This window comes from Lepidochelys olivacea, assembly GCF_965140295.1.
Source record: "Lepidochelys olivacea isolate rLepOli2 genome assembly, chromosome: 1".
In the NCBI taxonomy this organism is placed as follows: Eukaryota; Metazoa; Chordata; order Testudines; family Cheloniidae; genus Lepidochelys; species Lepidochelys olivacea.
In genome coordinates, this window is record NC_140411.1 from 159,760,252 (window position 1) to 159,773,040 (window position 12,789).

Consider the following 12,789-nt stretch of genomic DNA (forward strand, 5'->3'; position numbering starts at 1 on the left):
CAGGTGTCCGGGGTTCTCATTCTGGAAATCAATTATTAGTGACCAGAAACTGGGATAAGATAAAAAAATATTCAGGAAGCACTAAAGATCAGAAAGCCAGCCCGTTTCATGAAGGAAAACACAAGGCTTTCAATGAAGCCAGGATGAATTTTTAAAAGTTCCAGATAATAATGAAAGAGTGAAAAGTTAGGCAATAAAGATATTCCTTTGTGGTTATATTTAAGTGGATTATGGGCTAGATTCCTAATTTTCTTGGTCTTTTAAAAGTTTGATAGAAACTGATTCATAAATCACTTGCTGCATTTTGCTAAGGAGAGCAAGATTTGAATGATTGTCTTTAGGTTTTCTTTTAAACCAATGATTTTATGCTGTAAAAGGTCTTTTCCTTTGTCAGTTGCTGCGCTCTTCTGATTGGCTTCCTTCTCTTTTCAAACAAAGCAGTCAGCCAGCAAGCAATCATTTCCCAGCAAATATACAATTGTTTCTGTGATTGTCTGCACATTCTTACTCCCAATGAAGTAAATGGGAGTTTTCCTGGTGATTTCTCAGTGGGAAAAGGAGTTGGGCCCTTTGTTCTGAGACTGTGGCGGTGAGTTATTTTGCCTTAGGGCTCGATTAATGAGCTAGTAGTATCCTTTCTATTTTACATTATGTGTAACTTGTGGGGGGGAGGGTGGACTTTGGGCATGTGTGTGTGCCATTTATAGCCCTAGCAAAGTCTGAAAAGCCAATTCACTCAGAGCTGGCTTTTATTCCAGAGCCATTAGCAATTTTCACCATCTATGGGTGAACCACAGCAATATTAGCTTGCAAACATCCATTGCCACCTAGGGTGACCAGATAGCAAGTGTGAAAAAATCAGGACAGGGGGTGGGGGATAATTGGCGTCTATATAAGACAAAGCCCCAAATATTGGGACTTTCCTTATAAAATTGGGACATCTGGTCACCCTAGTTGCCAATGGGAAAATGATTAGCCACTGACCTGTCACAGTCTGTGGTAACCTGCTTCCAGATGGCAACTGCAGCTCACTTCTGGCCTCTCTCAACTGCATGTCCCAGTACTTGAGGGCCAAGGGAAGCTCATCACACACTCCAGAAAGGCATCTTTCCTCATACAGAAGTTCTAGAACCACTGACGGTCATCCTAGGTCTGCATGATAATGCAGTCCCATCGCTCCGTGCTTGTGGTCCTGCTCCAGAATTGCCAGTCAGCTTACTGGGATTCCACAGCTATTAAAAGCTGCATCAGCTGTCTCCACTGCTCCATATCTCCATGCAGCCTGCATGATCTCCTTAGCAAGCCCTGCTGCCATCGTTTTCTCAGGATGACAAGCAGCTGCTGAAATGCCCTCTGTTGTGTCTGATGTCCTGTATCCATCTTAAGTTGCATTAATGCCAGCATCTCAGAGTAGAAGACATGGTTACCAACAGATTGGGATGGAGGTCCATCCTGGACAGAAATCTAGAGAGTGCCAAACAAGAAGTACTTCACTGAGTTGGTGGGCTAAGACCACGTCCACACAGGTGCCCAGGTTGTCCCAATATACGCTTCCACAAAATAATAATTCATAGAGCAGCGCAGCTTAGAGTAGGACTAAGAACTATGGGACGTGCTCCCAGAAGTTCTACAGCCTTAGAGGCACGAGTACAGTATCAGTGTGGGTGCAGCAATTCCACTGTGGCTTTGCAGTGAGGGCACTTACGCTGCTGCTAGGCCAACCTGGGTGCCAATCACTTGAATGACCAAAATCATGTGACTGTAGTGAAGGGTGCTGGCACTCTGACTGAATTCTTCTACGTACCCATAGAAGAGATATAGCACAGGCAGGGGCAATTCAGGTTGCCCTACACTGCCCCAGCAACACACTTCAGCTTGCCCTGGAGAACTGACATCTAGGGTTTAATGGTGGATTGAGGAAATATAGCCATTCTTTGTTAACTTCACTGGCAAGGGTGACATGATTGTGTGGATTCTTATCTGCTGGGAACTGGACTGGTGCCACTAGGTTAATTTCAAATAGACCTCATGTTGTAGGAACTTTTGGTAACTACAATTTTGGACTGGATTTGAACTCGCCACCTTGAGAGAGAAGGCTCTATATTTCACCAGCTATTTCCTTCCCTGTCCAGTTCCCTGCAGAAATGCTGTCTCAAAGTTCTCTTCATTGAACTATCAGAGCCAGCTCAGTTTAGTCATTTTTATTCTGGTTCTCTTTTAACAACACTCTAAAGGTGGGGGAGAGGGTGCTAGAGGGTTCAGTCTGAATTTGCAGATTGCGAACTTCAAGATCCCCAACCATATATAAATCCAGTTAACTGCCTCTCCCTCATGCATGTGCCAGACAGCAATGGAAGGAATATAATCCTCAAAAACATTATAGCAACTGCACATAGTTTGCTTCCCCTGTTTTAGGGTTAACATTTGCTACATTTCAGCCCTGTTGCCCCCTTGTCTTTAGAGGAATTTCCAATAGGCTTAGAAAAAAGGACAGTGAAACTGGTCATCATTTAATATTTTGCACAATCATTTTAATAAGCCTCCAACAAAGCCAACATGTAGCCATTTGATTTAAGCACAGGATATGTTCGGATTGCTTCTGAGGGTAACATGAAGCAAGGAAAGAAAGCAGAGTGACTAATGAGATGACTGAGACTTTCTGGAGTGGAAATAATAGTTAGATTAAGTGTGCAAAGAGTGTGAAATAGGCCACTATTCAGTCAGCGCTAATGCTTATTGACTGGGCTTTGGGTCATATCCACAATGTTAATATTTCTGTAACTTTTTTAGACAAATGTCCTTTCTATCTTACTCCCTTCTGTACAGCTCTGGTGTGCGTCAAAGATCTCACGTTACTTTGCAGAGAGGTTAGAGATTAATAACCCGTGTCTTGCCCAATATTCCCACTCAATAAAATATATTTTAATACTCAAGGCTGAGCAGGAGCGATTATTAAAGATACAATAACTGCTCTGATTACACATAGTTGTAAACTGGTAGGGCTGAGACTAATTACTTTGTATTTCACTTTGGGAAATGGATACCATGAGTAGGAAACAGTGTATTAACCCAAATTCTGTTCTATATTTAGCTTCAGAGTATCTCATCGTCCACATGTCCAGAATTCTATCCCTTATCAATTTTTGTTGATCATTGGATTTCGTTCCAATTTTTCAACAAACATTTGAATTTTTTTCCCCTGGTAAAATTCCTAATTGAGTAGTGCAAAAAATACTTTCGAAGTAAGCCTGTGCTTGGCTTCCAGCCCTTTGTATGGTAGTATCAACCCCTTGGATCTGACATCGGTAGCCCTTAGGTGATGTATTTTTTCAGTCAGTAAAATAGGCAGGATCACTGTCAAACTGTACAGGGTTTGCGACCTTTTAAAAGTATGTAAAACACTAGTGTCTGTAGAATAACACTGCAGCATAGCTGGTGTCGTAGAACATACCATAATAAGGCAGCAGATGGTGCCTAAGTGCAAGCAGCCAAGTTTTGGTGGATCAATCGCCAATAGGGGCAAGAAGCCGGAGGATTCCAGAACAGTTGGGAGGAGTAGGTGGAGAGACAGAGGGGAGAAGCGCCTCGGTGGAGAAGGAGGAGGACTGTGTTGCGCGGAGTGTGGGTGTCTGTGAGCCCAGGGAACAAGCCTGTGATGAACACTGCTAGACTGGAACTAGTGGTGGACACTTTGGATTCAGACTCACATGTGTGTCCCAAGGGCAGGTGAAGGCTGAGTAGCCAGGGAGCAAGGTACCCCAACAGGTCAGCGGTCCAGACTGAGCAGCCACCAAGCAGCGCGCTCCACCAAGCTAGCGCATTTCTGCTTTATGCGCACCACTGGTGTGATCTGAGGCCATGTGTGTGTGTGTGTGTGTGTGTGTGTGAGATAGTTTTGGGTATCTTGGGGGGGGTGGGGGGCGGGCCGGAAAGGGGAGGGATAGTACCTATTGTTTCACTATTGCTGTTGAATTCCCTTCAGTCACCCATCCCTTTTCAGCCCATCGGTCTGTACCCATTCCCTTGCTTATATTCCTTTATACAAATGGTCTCAGAATTCCCGTCTGTGAAATTGGGTTTTTGTGTTCGGGGCCTCTGGATCCATGTAAGCAAAGGGGGTCTATGCCCAAACCAAAGAGAAATATGTTCAGGTCATGCTACCTTAGGACATCTACCAACACCTGTGTCCGGCTCAGAGAAAGGGTAGGGAGCTGGCACAATACGATTATGCTTTATTGTGTAATGTATCTTGTCCAGGCTGTGAAAAGTGTTACTGAATTGCTTTAACAACAGTTTTCTCAGAAGAATTTTGAACTGCTGAATAAGAAGTCTGATGTGATGTTTCTATCATTATGATTATCCTTTCCTCTCCAACAATCTTAAATGGCTATATCAATGTGAAACAGGAGCACTTAAATACTACTGTGTTGAAATCACTGGGAAAGAAGAAACTTTCTTTTCTATTTTTGTAATCAAATGTTCTTGAGAAGCTGAGAAAGTACTGATAAGACTACCTGTCTTATCAGTTATATTTCCCAAACATAGAGATAAGCCCCATCTAAAACCTCACTTCTAAATACCATCTGAGTTTAGGAGTGTTTGAAATTCAGATACAAGTAGTATAACTTGAGCCCATCCCTATCCAAAATATCAGGTGATTTCTCCTTTATTTCCCAACCTAATTAATAGTTGGCTGAGTAACTTCACCTCTCTGTGCCTCAGTTTTCCCATCTATAAAGTGGGGATAATGATACTTGCCTCTTTTCTAAAGTGCTTTGTGACCTACTGATTAAAAAACAATAAGAGCTGTGTATAATTATAATTGGTAGTCTTGTCTAAATGATTTCAGTTTCTGTGGAGCGTGGTTAGGATACAACACATAGGATGCTCATTTTGTGTTTGCTACTATCCTACTAAAGTTTTAAATTTCTATTCAAAATGTTATGCCTGATTCTTGGTTTATGCAGGTGTAACTCTAGTTGGGGGCAGGAGAAGAGAGAGAAACATCAATACAAGAACTTAAACCCCCTACTAGCTTTTCACATTGCCTGTGTATCAGAGAGGTGGATGTTAGATCAGTTGGGGCCAGAGATCTAACATCTATATGAGCCAGTTTTGTCTCAAGAATATTGGCATATTTTGAGGATATTCACTTCAACACAGTACACAGATGGAGAGTAAGTGATTACTTTTCTAATGACAGCATGTGATTCTGAAATGAAGCTCAGAAACCAGAAAGATCCTGCATATTGAGATTTCAAGACACACGACTGTATGATCAAACATACTTTTTATCCTCTGCTATTTTTTAATATCCACAAACTGAGAGGTTTGGAAGAAACATCTCCAGGTGGAACCCTCAGTAAAGAGAAATTATCTGGTGGGCACATGGTGCGATACTGGTCAGTGATATGCACTGGTCAGTGCTTAATTTGTAACTAAAGAGGTGCTGGGGCTCAAGCAATTAGGTGCTGGGGTTCAAGCATTTTTTTTTTTTTTTTTTACTTTCATAACTGACACGGCAAGTCCAACAGTGCTGGGGCTCTGAACTGCCAAGCCGAGAGGCGCCAGGGCTCAGCCCTGGAATAAATTAAGCACTGGCACATGAGAGCTCCAGGCTAGATTCCTGGTCAGGAATGCCTTGGGAAGGAGGAGTGCAGCAGAAGCTGTGCGCTTTTTAGTGATGTAGTGACTGGTACAGGAAGTGATGAGAGCTCAGCGTGGATCCAGTGCAGTCCTTCTGGCCAGAAGGATGGTGGCCATAAACTTATGCCTTTGAAGCATTTGGAGGAATGCTTGGGGCTCTAAGAAGTATGCCAAAGATACCCAACCAGCTAAATAGAGATACCACCTTTTAAAGGGAATGCAGAAAGGAGCATTAACTATGGATATTGATCCCCTCTTCCAAATTTCCAAACAGTCTGTTTTAAACCATTTTTTTACTCTAAAAATATTCACTAAACTGTACTGTACAAATAGTTTAACATGACAGGGTGTTTTAGAGTGCCCATTGCTTAATTTGCTGCATTACTAACTAACAAGAAACTATTTTATCAGCTCCCTTGAATTCACTGAAATGTGATGAGTCACAGGGTAAGTTGAAACAAATTACATGAATCATGATCTGCACTATTTTTCATAGGCTGTTGTCTTTAGCGGTCTATCATCAAGAACTATGACCCTGATCCTGCAGACAGTTATTACCATGCATAACTGCAGTGGTTCTCAACCAGGGGTACATGTATCACTGTGGGTACACAGAGGTCTTCTAGGGGGTACATCAATTCTTCTAGAGATTTGCCTAGGTTTACAACAGGCTACATAAAAAGCACTAGCGAAGTCAGTACAAACTAAAATTTCATAGCCAATGACTTGTTTATATTGCTCTATAAACACTATACACTGAAATGTAAATACAATATTTATATTCCAATTAATTTATTGTATAATTATATGGTAGAAAGGAGAAAGTCAGCAATTTGTCAGTAATAGTGTGCTGTGACACTTCTGTATTTTATTGTCCGATTTTGTAAGCAAGTCATTTTTAACTGAGGTGAAAGCTGGGGTACACAAATCAGATTTCTGAGAGGGATACAGTAGTCTGGAAAGGTTGGGAGCCACTGCATAACTGTAATCCTATGGGTACTCATATAGGACTACTCATATGAATAAAGAGCATGTGAAAGTTGGCCGGAGTACTGCAGAAAGGGATCTGGGGGTCAGAGTGAATCCTTTGCAATCCCAGCTAAATATGAGTCAACAGTGTAATACTGTTGCAAAAAAAGCAAACATCATTCTGGGATGTATTAGCAGGAGTATTGTAAGCAAGAAATGAAAAGTGATTCTTCCACTCTACTCCATGCTGATTAGGCCTCAACTGGAGTATTGTGTCCAGTTCTGGGCGCCACATTTCAGGAAAGATGTGGACAAATTGGAGACAATCCAGAGAAGAGCAACAAAGATGACTAAAGGTCTAGAACACATGACCTATGAGGGAAAATTGAAAAAATTGGGTGTGTTTAGTCTGGGGAAAGGAAGACAGAGGACATGATAACAGTTTTCAAGTACATAAAAGGTTGTTACAAGGTGGAGGGAGAAAAATTGTTTTCTTTAACCGCTGAGGATAGAACAAGAAGCAATGGGCTTAACTTGCAGCAAGGGCGGTTTAGGTTGGACATTAGAAAAAGCTTCCTAAGGGTCAGGGTGGTTAAGCACTGAAATAAATTGCCAAGGGAGGTTGTGGACTCTCCATCACTGGAGATTTTTAAGAGCAGGTTAGACAAACACCTGTCAGGGATGATCTAGATCAGTGGTGGGCAACCTGCGGCCACTGGGAGCTGTGGGCGGTCGTGCCTGCGGATGGTCAATGTAAACAAACTGTTTCGCGGCCCGCCAACGGATTACCCTGACGGGGACTGGACTAGATGATTTCGCGAGGTTCCTTCCTGGACTATGATTCTACTGCTGGGGTCTCAAACACTTTCATTCTGCAGATCACCAGGAATTCAACATACTGTGACCCCTGGTCTAGCAGTTAGACTGAGTCAGGTCTCTTTGGGCAGGCTATGTAACTGCTTTGTGCCTCAGTTTACCTAACAGTACCCTTACCTGCTAGGACGTGATACTTAATTAAATGTGAATGTTTTCATTAACAGATCCTCAACTGCAATGTGCTACATACCAGATCCTCAGGCATAATACTCAATAAGTCTGATTGTCCTCTGACTTAAACTCATGTAAATGAGGAGTAACTCCACAGAAGTCAATGGTGTACCCCAGTGCAAAAACGGTGTGAGGTCAGAATCAGGCCATGTAAAAGCAAAAGTATTTATTATTATAATTATCATGAGATGCCCACCTCCATTACAATACTCTGAAATGTTCATCAGTTCAGCCAGACTTTGAGTCTGAAAGGATTTAGCCTAAACAATTTTATAATGATCGTATTTCAGTACTGGGTCAAGTAAGGAGTAGTTCAGCATTAGTTTAAAGAGCTGCCTCTAGAAATCACAAATACTGCATTCCTTGGAAGATTATGGATTCCTTTTGTCTAATTAGGAGGCATGAAGCTTTGCGATATGCTCTGCTTACCCCTGAATGAACCTGCGTTTACTCTGTATTTTTACTGCAGGAATCCTTCCAAACATTGCACAGATGGAATTTCACATCTGACAAAAGAAACAGATAATGTTTATTGAGCAAAATTTATATTGCTGGAGTTTGCGTTGCTATTTCATGCAGTCATGCCTCTGGTGTGTTCTTCTACGATACAATTACTCTCCAGAGACTAATCCTGGGAAATGCTCAAGTTTTAGCAGGAGGAAGTGAAAAGTATTATTTAGTAAATATGATGTAAATGATCTCTATCTTTTTAAAATAAAAATTAAAACCTTTGTTTTTCTATTTTTGAAGGTGCTGGGGAACTTCACACTGCAAGTGTCGTTTCCTTGGATTATTAGGCAACTAGCTCTGCTAAACTGTGGCAAAACATAAATCCTCCCTCCTGTTTAAGAGAGTTTGGATGCTCCTTTCTGCTAGTGACGAAGAGCTGACAGCAACAGAGATTTCACCTTCAACTCAAAGACCCCAGACTGATGATGAGGTGATAATATTCTGCTCTGGGGAAACTTGTGCAGCTCTTCATTATTCAAGGTCTTATTTTGACTGCATTTCTGATTCTCTATTTGCATGTTTCTGTGAGTGTGCCTTATGCAGGAGAATTGGTTAAGTCTTCTAGGTGACCAGAGCAGTGGGGGGGGGGGAAGAGGCAGAGACCGTAGGCAAAGGCAACACATTTGGATATGACTGTAGGCAGCTAATCCTAAATTACGTGTTCATAAGGTCATTTAAAACATGTGGGAAATGCATAATGCTATTTCTTTCCAAAGGAAAAGCTGAAGCTAGGTAAAATAATAATTTAGGCTTGAACCCTAAAAGATGGCTATTTTGAATTTTGCAAGCCACACTGAGATCACTCTTTAATAGCTTAGTGTCTTCTATTTGCTGTATAAGATAAGGCACTTGATTTGTAGCTGAAAGATGATCTAGGATAAATTAGTAATAGAAACCGTAGGGTGTTTATGTGTAAAATGCATGTCTAATATATTTCACATATTCTGAGCTGTCTGTTTTTTAGTTACTAAACATTCCTCAGAGCAGGGACTGCATCTTCCTCTATGTTCTGTATAGCACGGAGCACACAATATCTGAAGTTCTGATAAAAGTTTAATGATACGGAAGAAGAACTTTGCCAATGTTATTGGGGATCCCTACCTGCTGATACAAATACACAATAGATTATAACAACGAATGAAATAGCTTCCTATACACCATTTAGAGTATATTTTAAAATGTCTTCCTACCGTTAATATCCATGTGCTAAACAATCTCAAAATAATGCAACATAGCTTCTTTTCCAGTTACTATTGATCATGTGAAAACCAGGAAAGCACCTTTCCACATGCAAAACTTTGCAAACACGTAAAGGGCTGCTCTTCTAGAGCAACCCTGGAAGACTATTAAATCAGGAATACACACACACACACACACACCCTGCAGCACAGAGAGTCCTAACTGCACTTAAAAAAAACCCCTATATTCATTCGCAAAACAGAAGTAACTCAAGAGCATTTTACAAAGAGTCAAGATCCATACCAGAGCTGAATATAAACAACCTTTTATATTTTATAGGTCACAAAATAAATACAGCCTGCCATCATTATTGCTGCTGCTTACTGAAAGAGACACCAGTTTGTGAAATATAAGAAAAGTACCTTTTGAATTCTTCCATCAATATCCAAATAAATACACTTGGGCCGGTAAGTTGAGGAGCCGGATCCCATCTTGCTACAGTTGGACTTTTACTGTACTTTCTTACTGTCAGCTATATAGCAGGAAAAAGGGATTAGCCAAACAATGCTGAGCCACCACTGCCAGATCCTTTAGTGTCTTTGCTTTTCTATAAACCACAGTCTCATGCTATGAAGATCCTTCCTCTAACATGCATGCATTTTGCTGTGGCAGTGTGTGTGCCACCTCCTCTTAGTTTCCCTTTTCTCTGACTTCAGCTGCCTTGGACAGGGAAACACAAGCTTCAGATCCTGTCTTCAAGTGCCCTCCCGATTCCCATAGCAACCCCCTTTGACTTCAGAGCTGGGAGCCTGTGGGCAATCAATCCGTAATGCTGTACTGGAGAGCAGGGCTTGATTAGTTGCTTTCAACACACAAGACAAAGTACCACTTATCACTGGGAGAATCCTCTACATTAGACTGGATTGCAGTCAGTGTCACTCTTTTTTATGGTGAAATGGAAACAGAATAATCCATTAACATCTATCCTTTTAGTTGCCTTTCTATACATCTTAAGAAGTGTGACAGACTCCCGGCTGCACTGAACACGGACACAACCCATTTTAAAAACACCATGTAGCCAGAGCTGGGACTGACCCAGCTAAAATGAAGCAGTTTCATTTATATACCACCTTTGTTATCAATGCATAGAACACAAGACAGGCAAGAAAGAGTTACAGTAATAAAGTTTGAAGAAAACAAAGCCTGCCTGTTGCTATTGATTAATGTCCTAAATGCAATTCCTCCATTTAAAAGAAATGTAGGGAAATGTTAAGTACTCTGAGAAATGTGTACCATATTTGAAAACCGTCTAAAAACTGGAGGGAGCAATACATTTGCTCTTTGATTCTAAGTGAACTCCAAATGCCATCTGCTCAATGTCTGTCTTGTTTTGCATTGTTTCAGAGTAGCAGCCGTGTTAGTCTGTATCCGCAAGAAGAACAGGAGTACTTGTGGCACCTTAGAGACTAACCAATTTATTTGAGCATAAGCTTTCGTGGGCTACAGCCCACTTCATCGGATGCATGCAGTGGAAAATACAGTAGGACGATTTTATATACACAGAGAACATGAAACAATGGATGTTACCATGCACACTATAACGAGAGTGATCAGTTAACTTTCTAAACTACTACATGCTACAAGGGGCCACAGCAATGGTTCCCTCAACCCACCTAGCAATATTGTTAACCTATCCAACTATACTCTCAGCCCAGCAGAAGCAGCTGTTCTATCTCGGGGCCTCTCCTTCTGCCCCTCCACCCCCACGAACATGATACAGTTCTGTGGTGACCTAGAATCCTATTTTCGACGTCTCCGACTCAAGGAATATTTCCAAAATACCTCTGAACAGCATACTAATCCACAGAGGTCTCCCTACCAACACTACAGAAAGAGGGATTCTAGGTGGACTCCTCCTGAAGGTCGAAACAGCAGACTGGACTTCTACATAGAGTGCTTCCGCCGACGTGCACGGGCTGAAATTGTGGAAAAGCAGCATCACTTGCCCCATAACCTCAGCCATGCGGAATGCAATGCCATCCACAGCCTCAGAAACAACTCTGACATCATAATCAAAAAGGCTGACAAAGGAGGTGCTGTTGTCATCATGAATAGGTCGGAATATGAACAAGAGGCTGCTCGGCAGCTCTCCAACACGAGTTTCTACAAGCCATTACCCTCTGATCCCACTGAGAGTTACCAAAAGCAACTACAGCATTTGCTCAAGAAACTTCCTGAAAAAGCACAAGATCAAATCCGCACAGACACACCCCTGGAACCCCGACCTGGGATATTCTATCTACTACCCAAGATCCATAAACCTGGAAATCCTGGGCGCCCCATCATCTCAGGCATTGGCACCCTGACAGCAGGATTGTCTGGCTATGTAGACTCCCTCCTCAGGCCCTACGCTACCAGCACTCCCAGCTACCTTCGAGACACCACTGACTTCCTGAGGAAACTACAATCCATCGGTGATCTTCCTGATAACACCATCCTGGCCACTATGGATGTAGAAGCCCTCTACACCAACATTCCACACAAAGATGGACTACAAGCCGTCAAGAACACTATCCCCGATAATGTCACGGCTAACCTGGTGGCTGAACTTTGTGACTTTGTCCTTACCCATAACTACTTCACATTTGGGGACAATGTATACCTTCAGATCAGCGGCACTGCTATGGGTACCCGCATGGCCCCACAGTATGCCAACATTTTTATGGCTGATTTAGAACAACGCTTCCTCAGCTCTCGTCCCCTAAAGCCCCTACTCTACTTGCGCTATATTGATGACATCTTCATCATCTGGACCCATGGAAAAGAAGCCCTTGAGGAATTCCACCATGATTTCAACAATTTCCATCCCACCACCAACCTCAGCCTGGTCCAGTCCACACAAGAGATCCACTTCCTGGACACTACAGTGCTAATAAACAATGGTCACATAAACACCACCCTATACCGGAAACCTACTGACCGCTATTCCTACCTGCATGCCTCCAGCTTTCACCCTGACCACACCACACGATCCATCGTCTACAGCCAAGCTCTGCGATACAACCGCATTTGCTCCAACCCCTCAGACAGAGACAAACACCTACAAGATCTCTGTCAAGCTTTCTTACAACTACAATACCCACCTGCAGAAGTAAAGAAACAGATTGATAGAGCCAGAAGAGTTCCCAGAAGTTACCTACTACAGGACAGGCCTAACAAAGAAAATAACAGAACGCCACTAGCCGTCACCTTCAGCCCCCAACTAAAACCCCTCCAACGCATTATTAAGGATCTACAACCTATCCTAAAGGATGACCCAACACTCTCACAAATCTTGGGAGACAGGCCAGTCCTTGCCTACAGACAGCCCCGCAACCTGAAGCAAATACTCACCAACAACCACATACCACACAACAGAACCACTAACCCAGGAACTTA

The 12,789-nt window shown here is 42.4% G+C and overlaps 1 protein-coding gene and 1 long non-coding RNA gene across 9 annotated transcripts in view; one reads left to right on the forward strand and one right to left on the reverse strand.

Moving 5' to 3' along the window:
- Positions 1–10,538, reverse strand: part of PDE9A (phosphodiesterase 9A) — an 81,811-nt gene extending 71,273 nt beyond the window's left edge. For 3 of the 6 annotated variants that reach the window (XM_084624489.1, XM_084624490.1, XM_084624486.1), the window contains exon 1: positions 9,774–10,535. In XM_084624489.1, the coding sequence (XP_084480615.1) occupies positions 9,774–9,790 (17 nt within the window). In that variant the 5' untranslated portion in view covers positions 9,791–10,535. Of the gene's footprint in view, positions 1–8,091; positions 8,169–9,773 lie in introns of all 6 variants that reach the window. The other 3 variants (XM_084624491.1, XM_084624488.1, XM_084624487.1) reach the window with 3 other exon arrangements.
- On the forward strand, positions 526–9,787 carry LOC311518605. Of its 3 annotated transcripts, none has more exons than XR_014711050.1 (3): positions 526–589; positions 8,413–8,652; positions 9,691–9,787. It is a non-coding gene; the product is annotated as an uncharacterized lncRNA (long non-coding RNA). The 3 variants fall into 3 exon arrangements; XR_014711051.1 differs by having other exon boundaries at positions 8,413–8,602; positions 9,691–9,774; XR_014711052.1 differs by lacking the exon at positions 526–589 and adding an exon at positions 8,162–8,252 and having other exon boundaries at positions 8,413–8,602; positions 9,691–9,774.
- Positions 10,539–12,789: the final 2,251 nt, after the last annotated feature.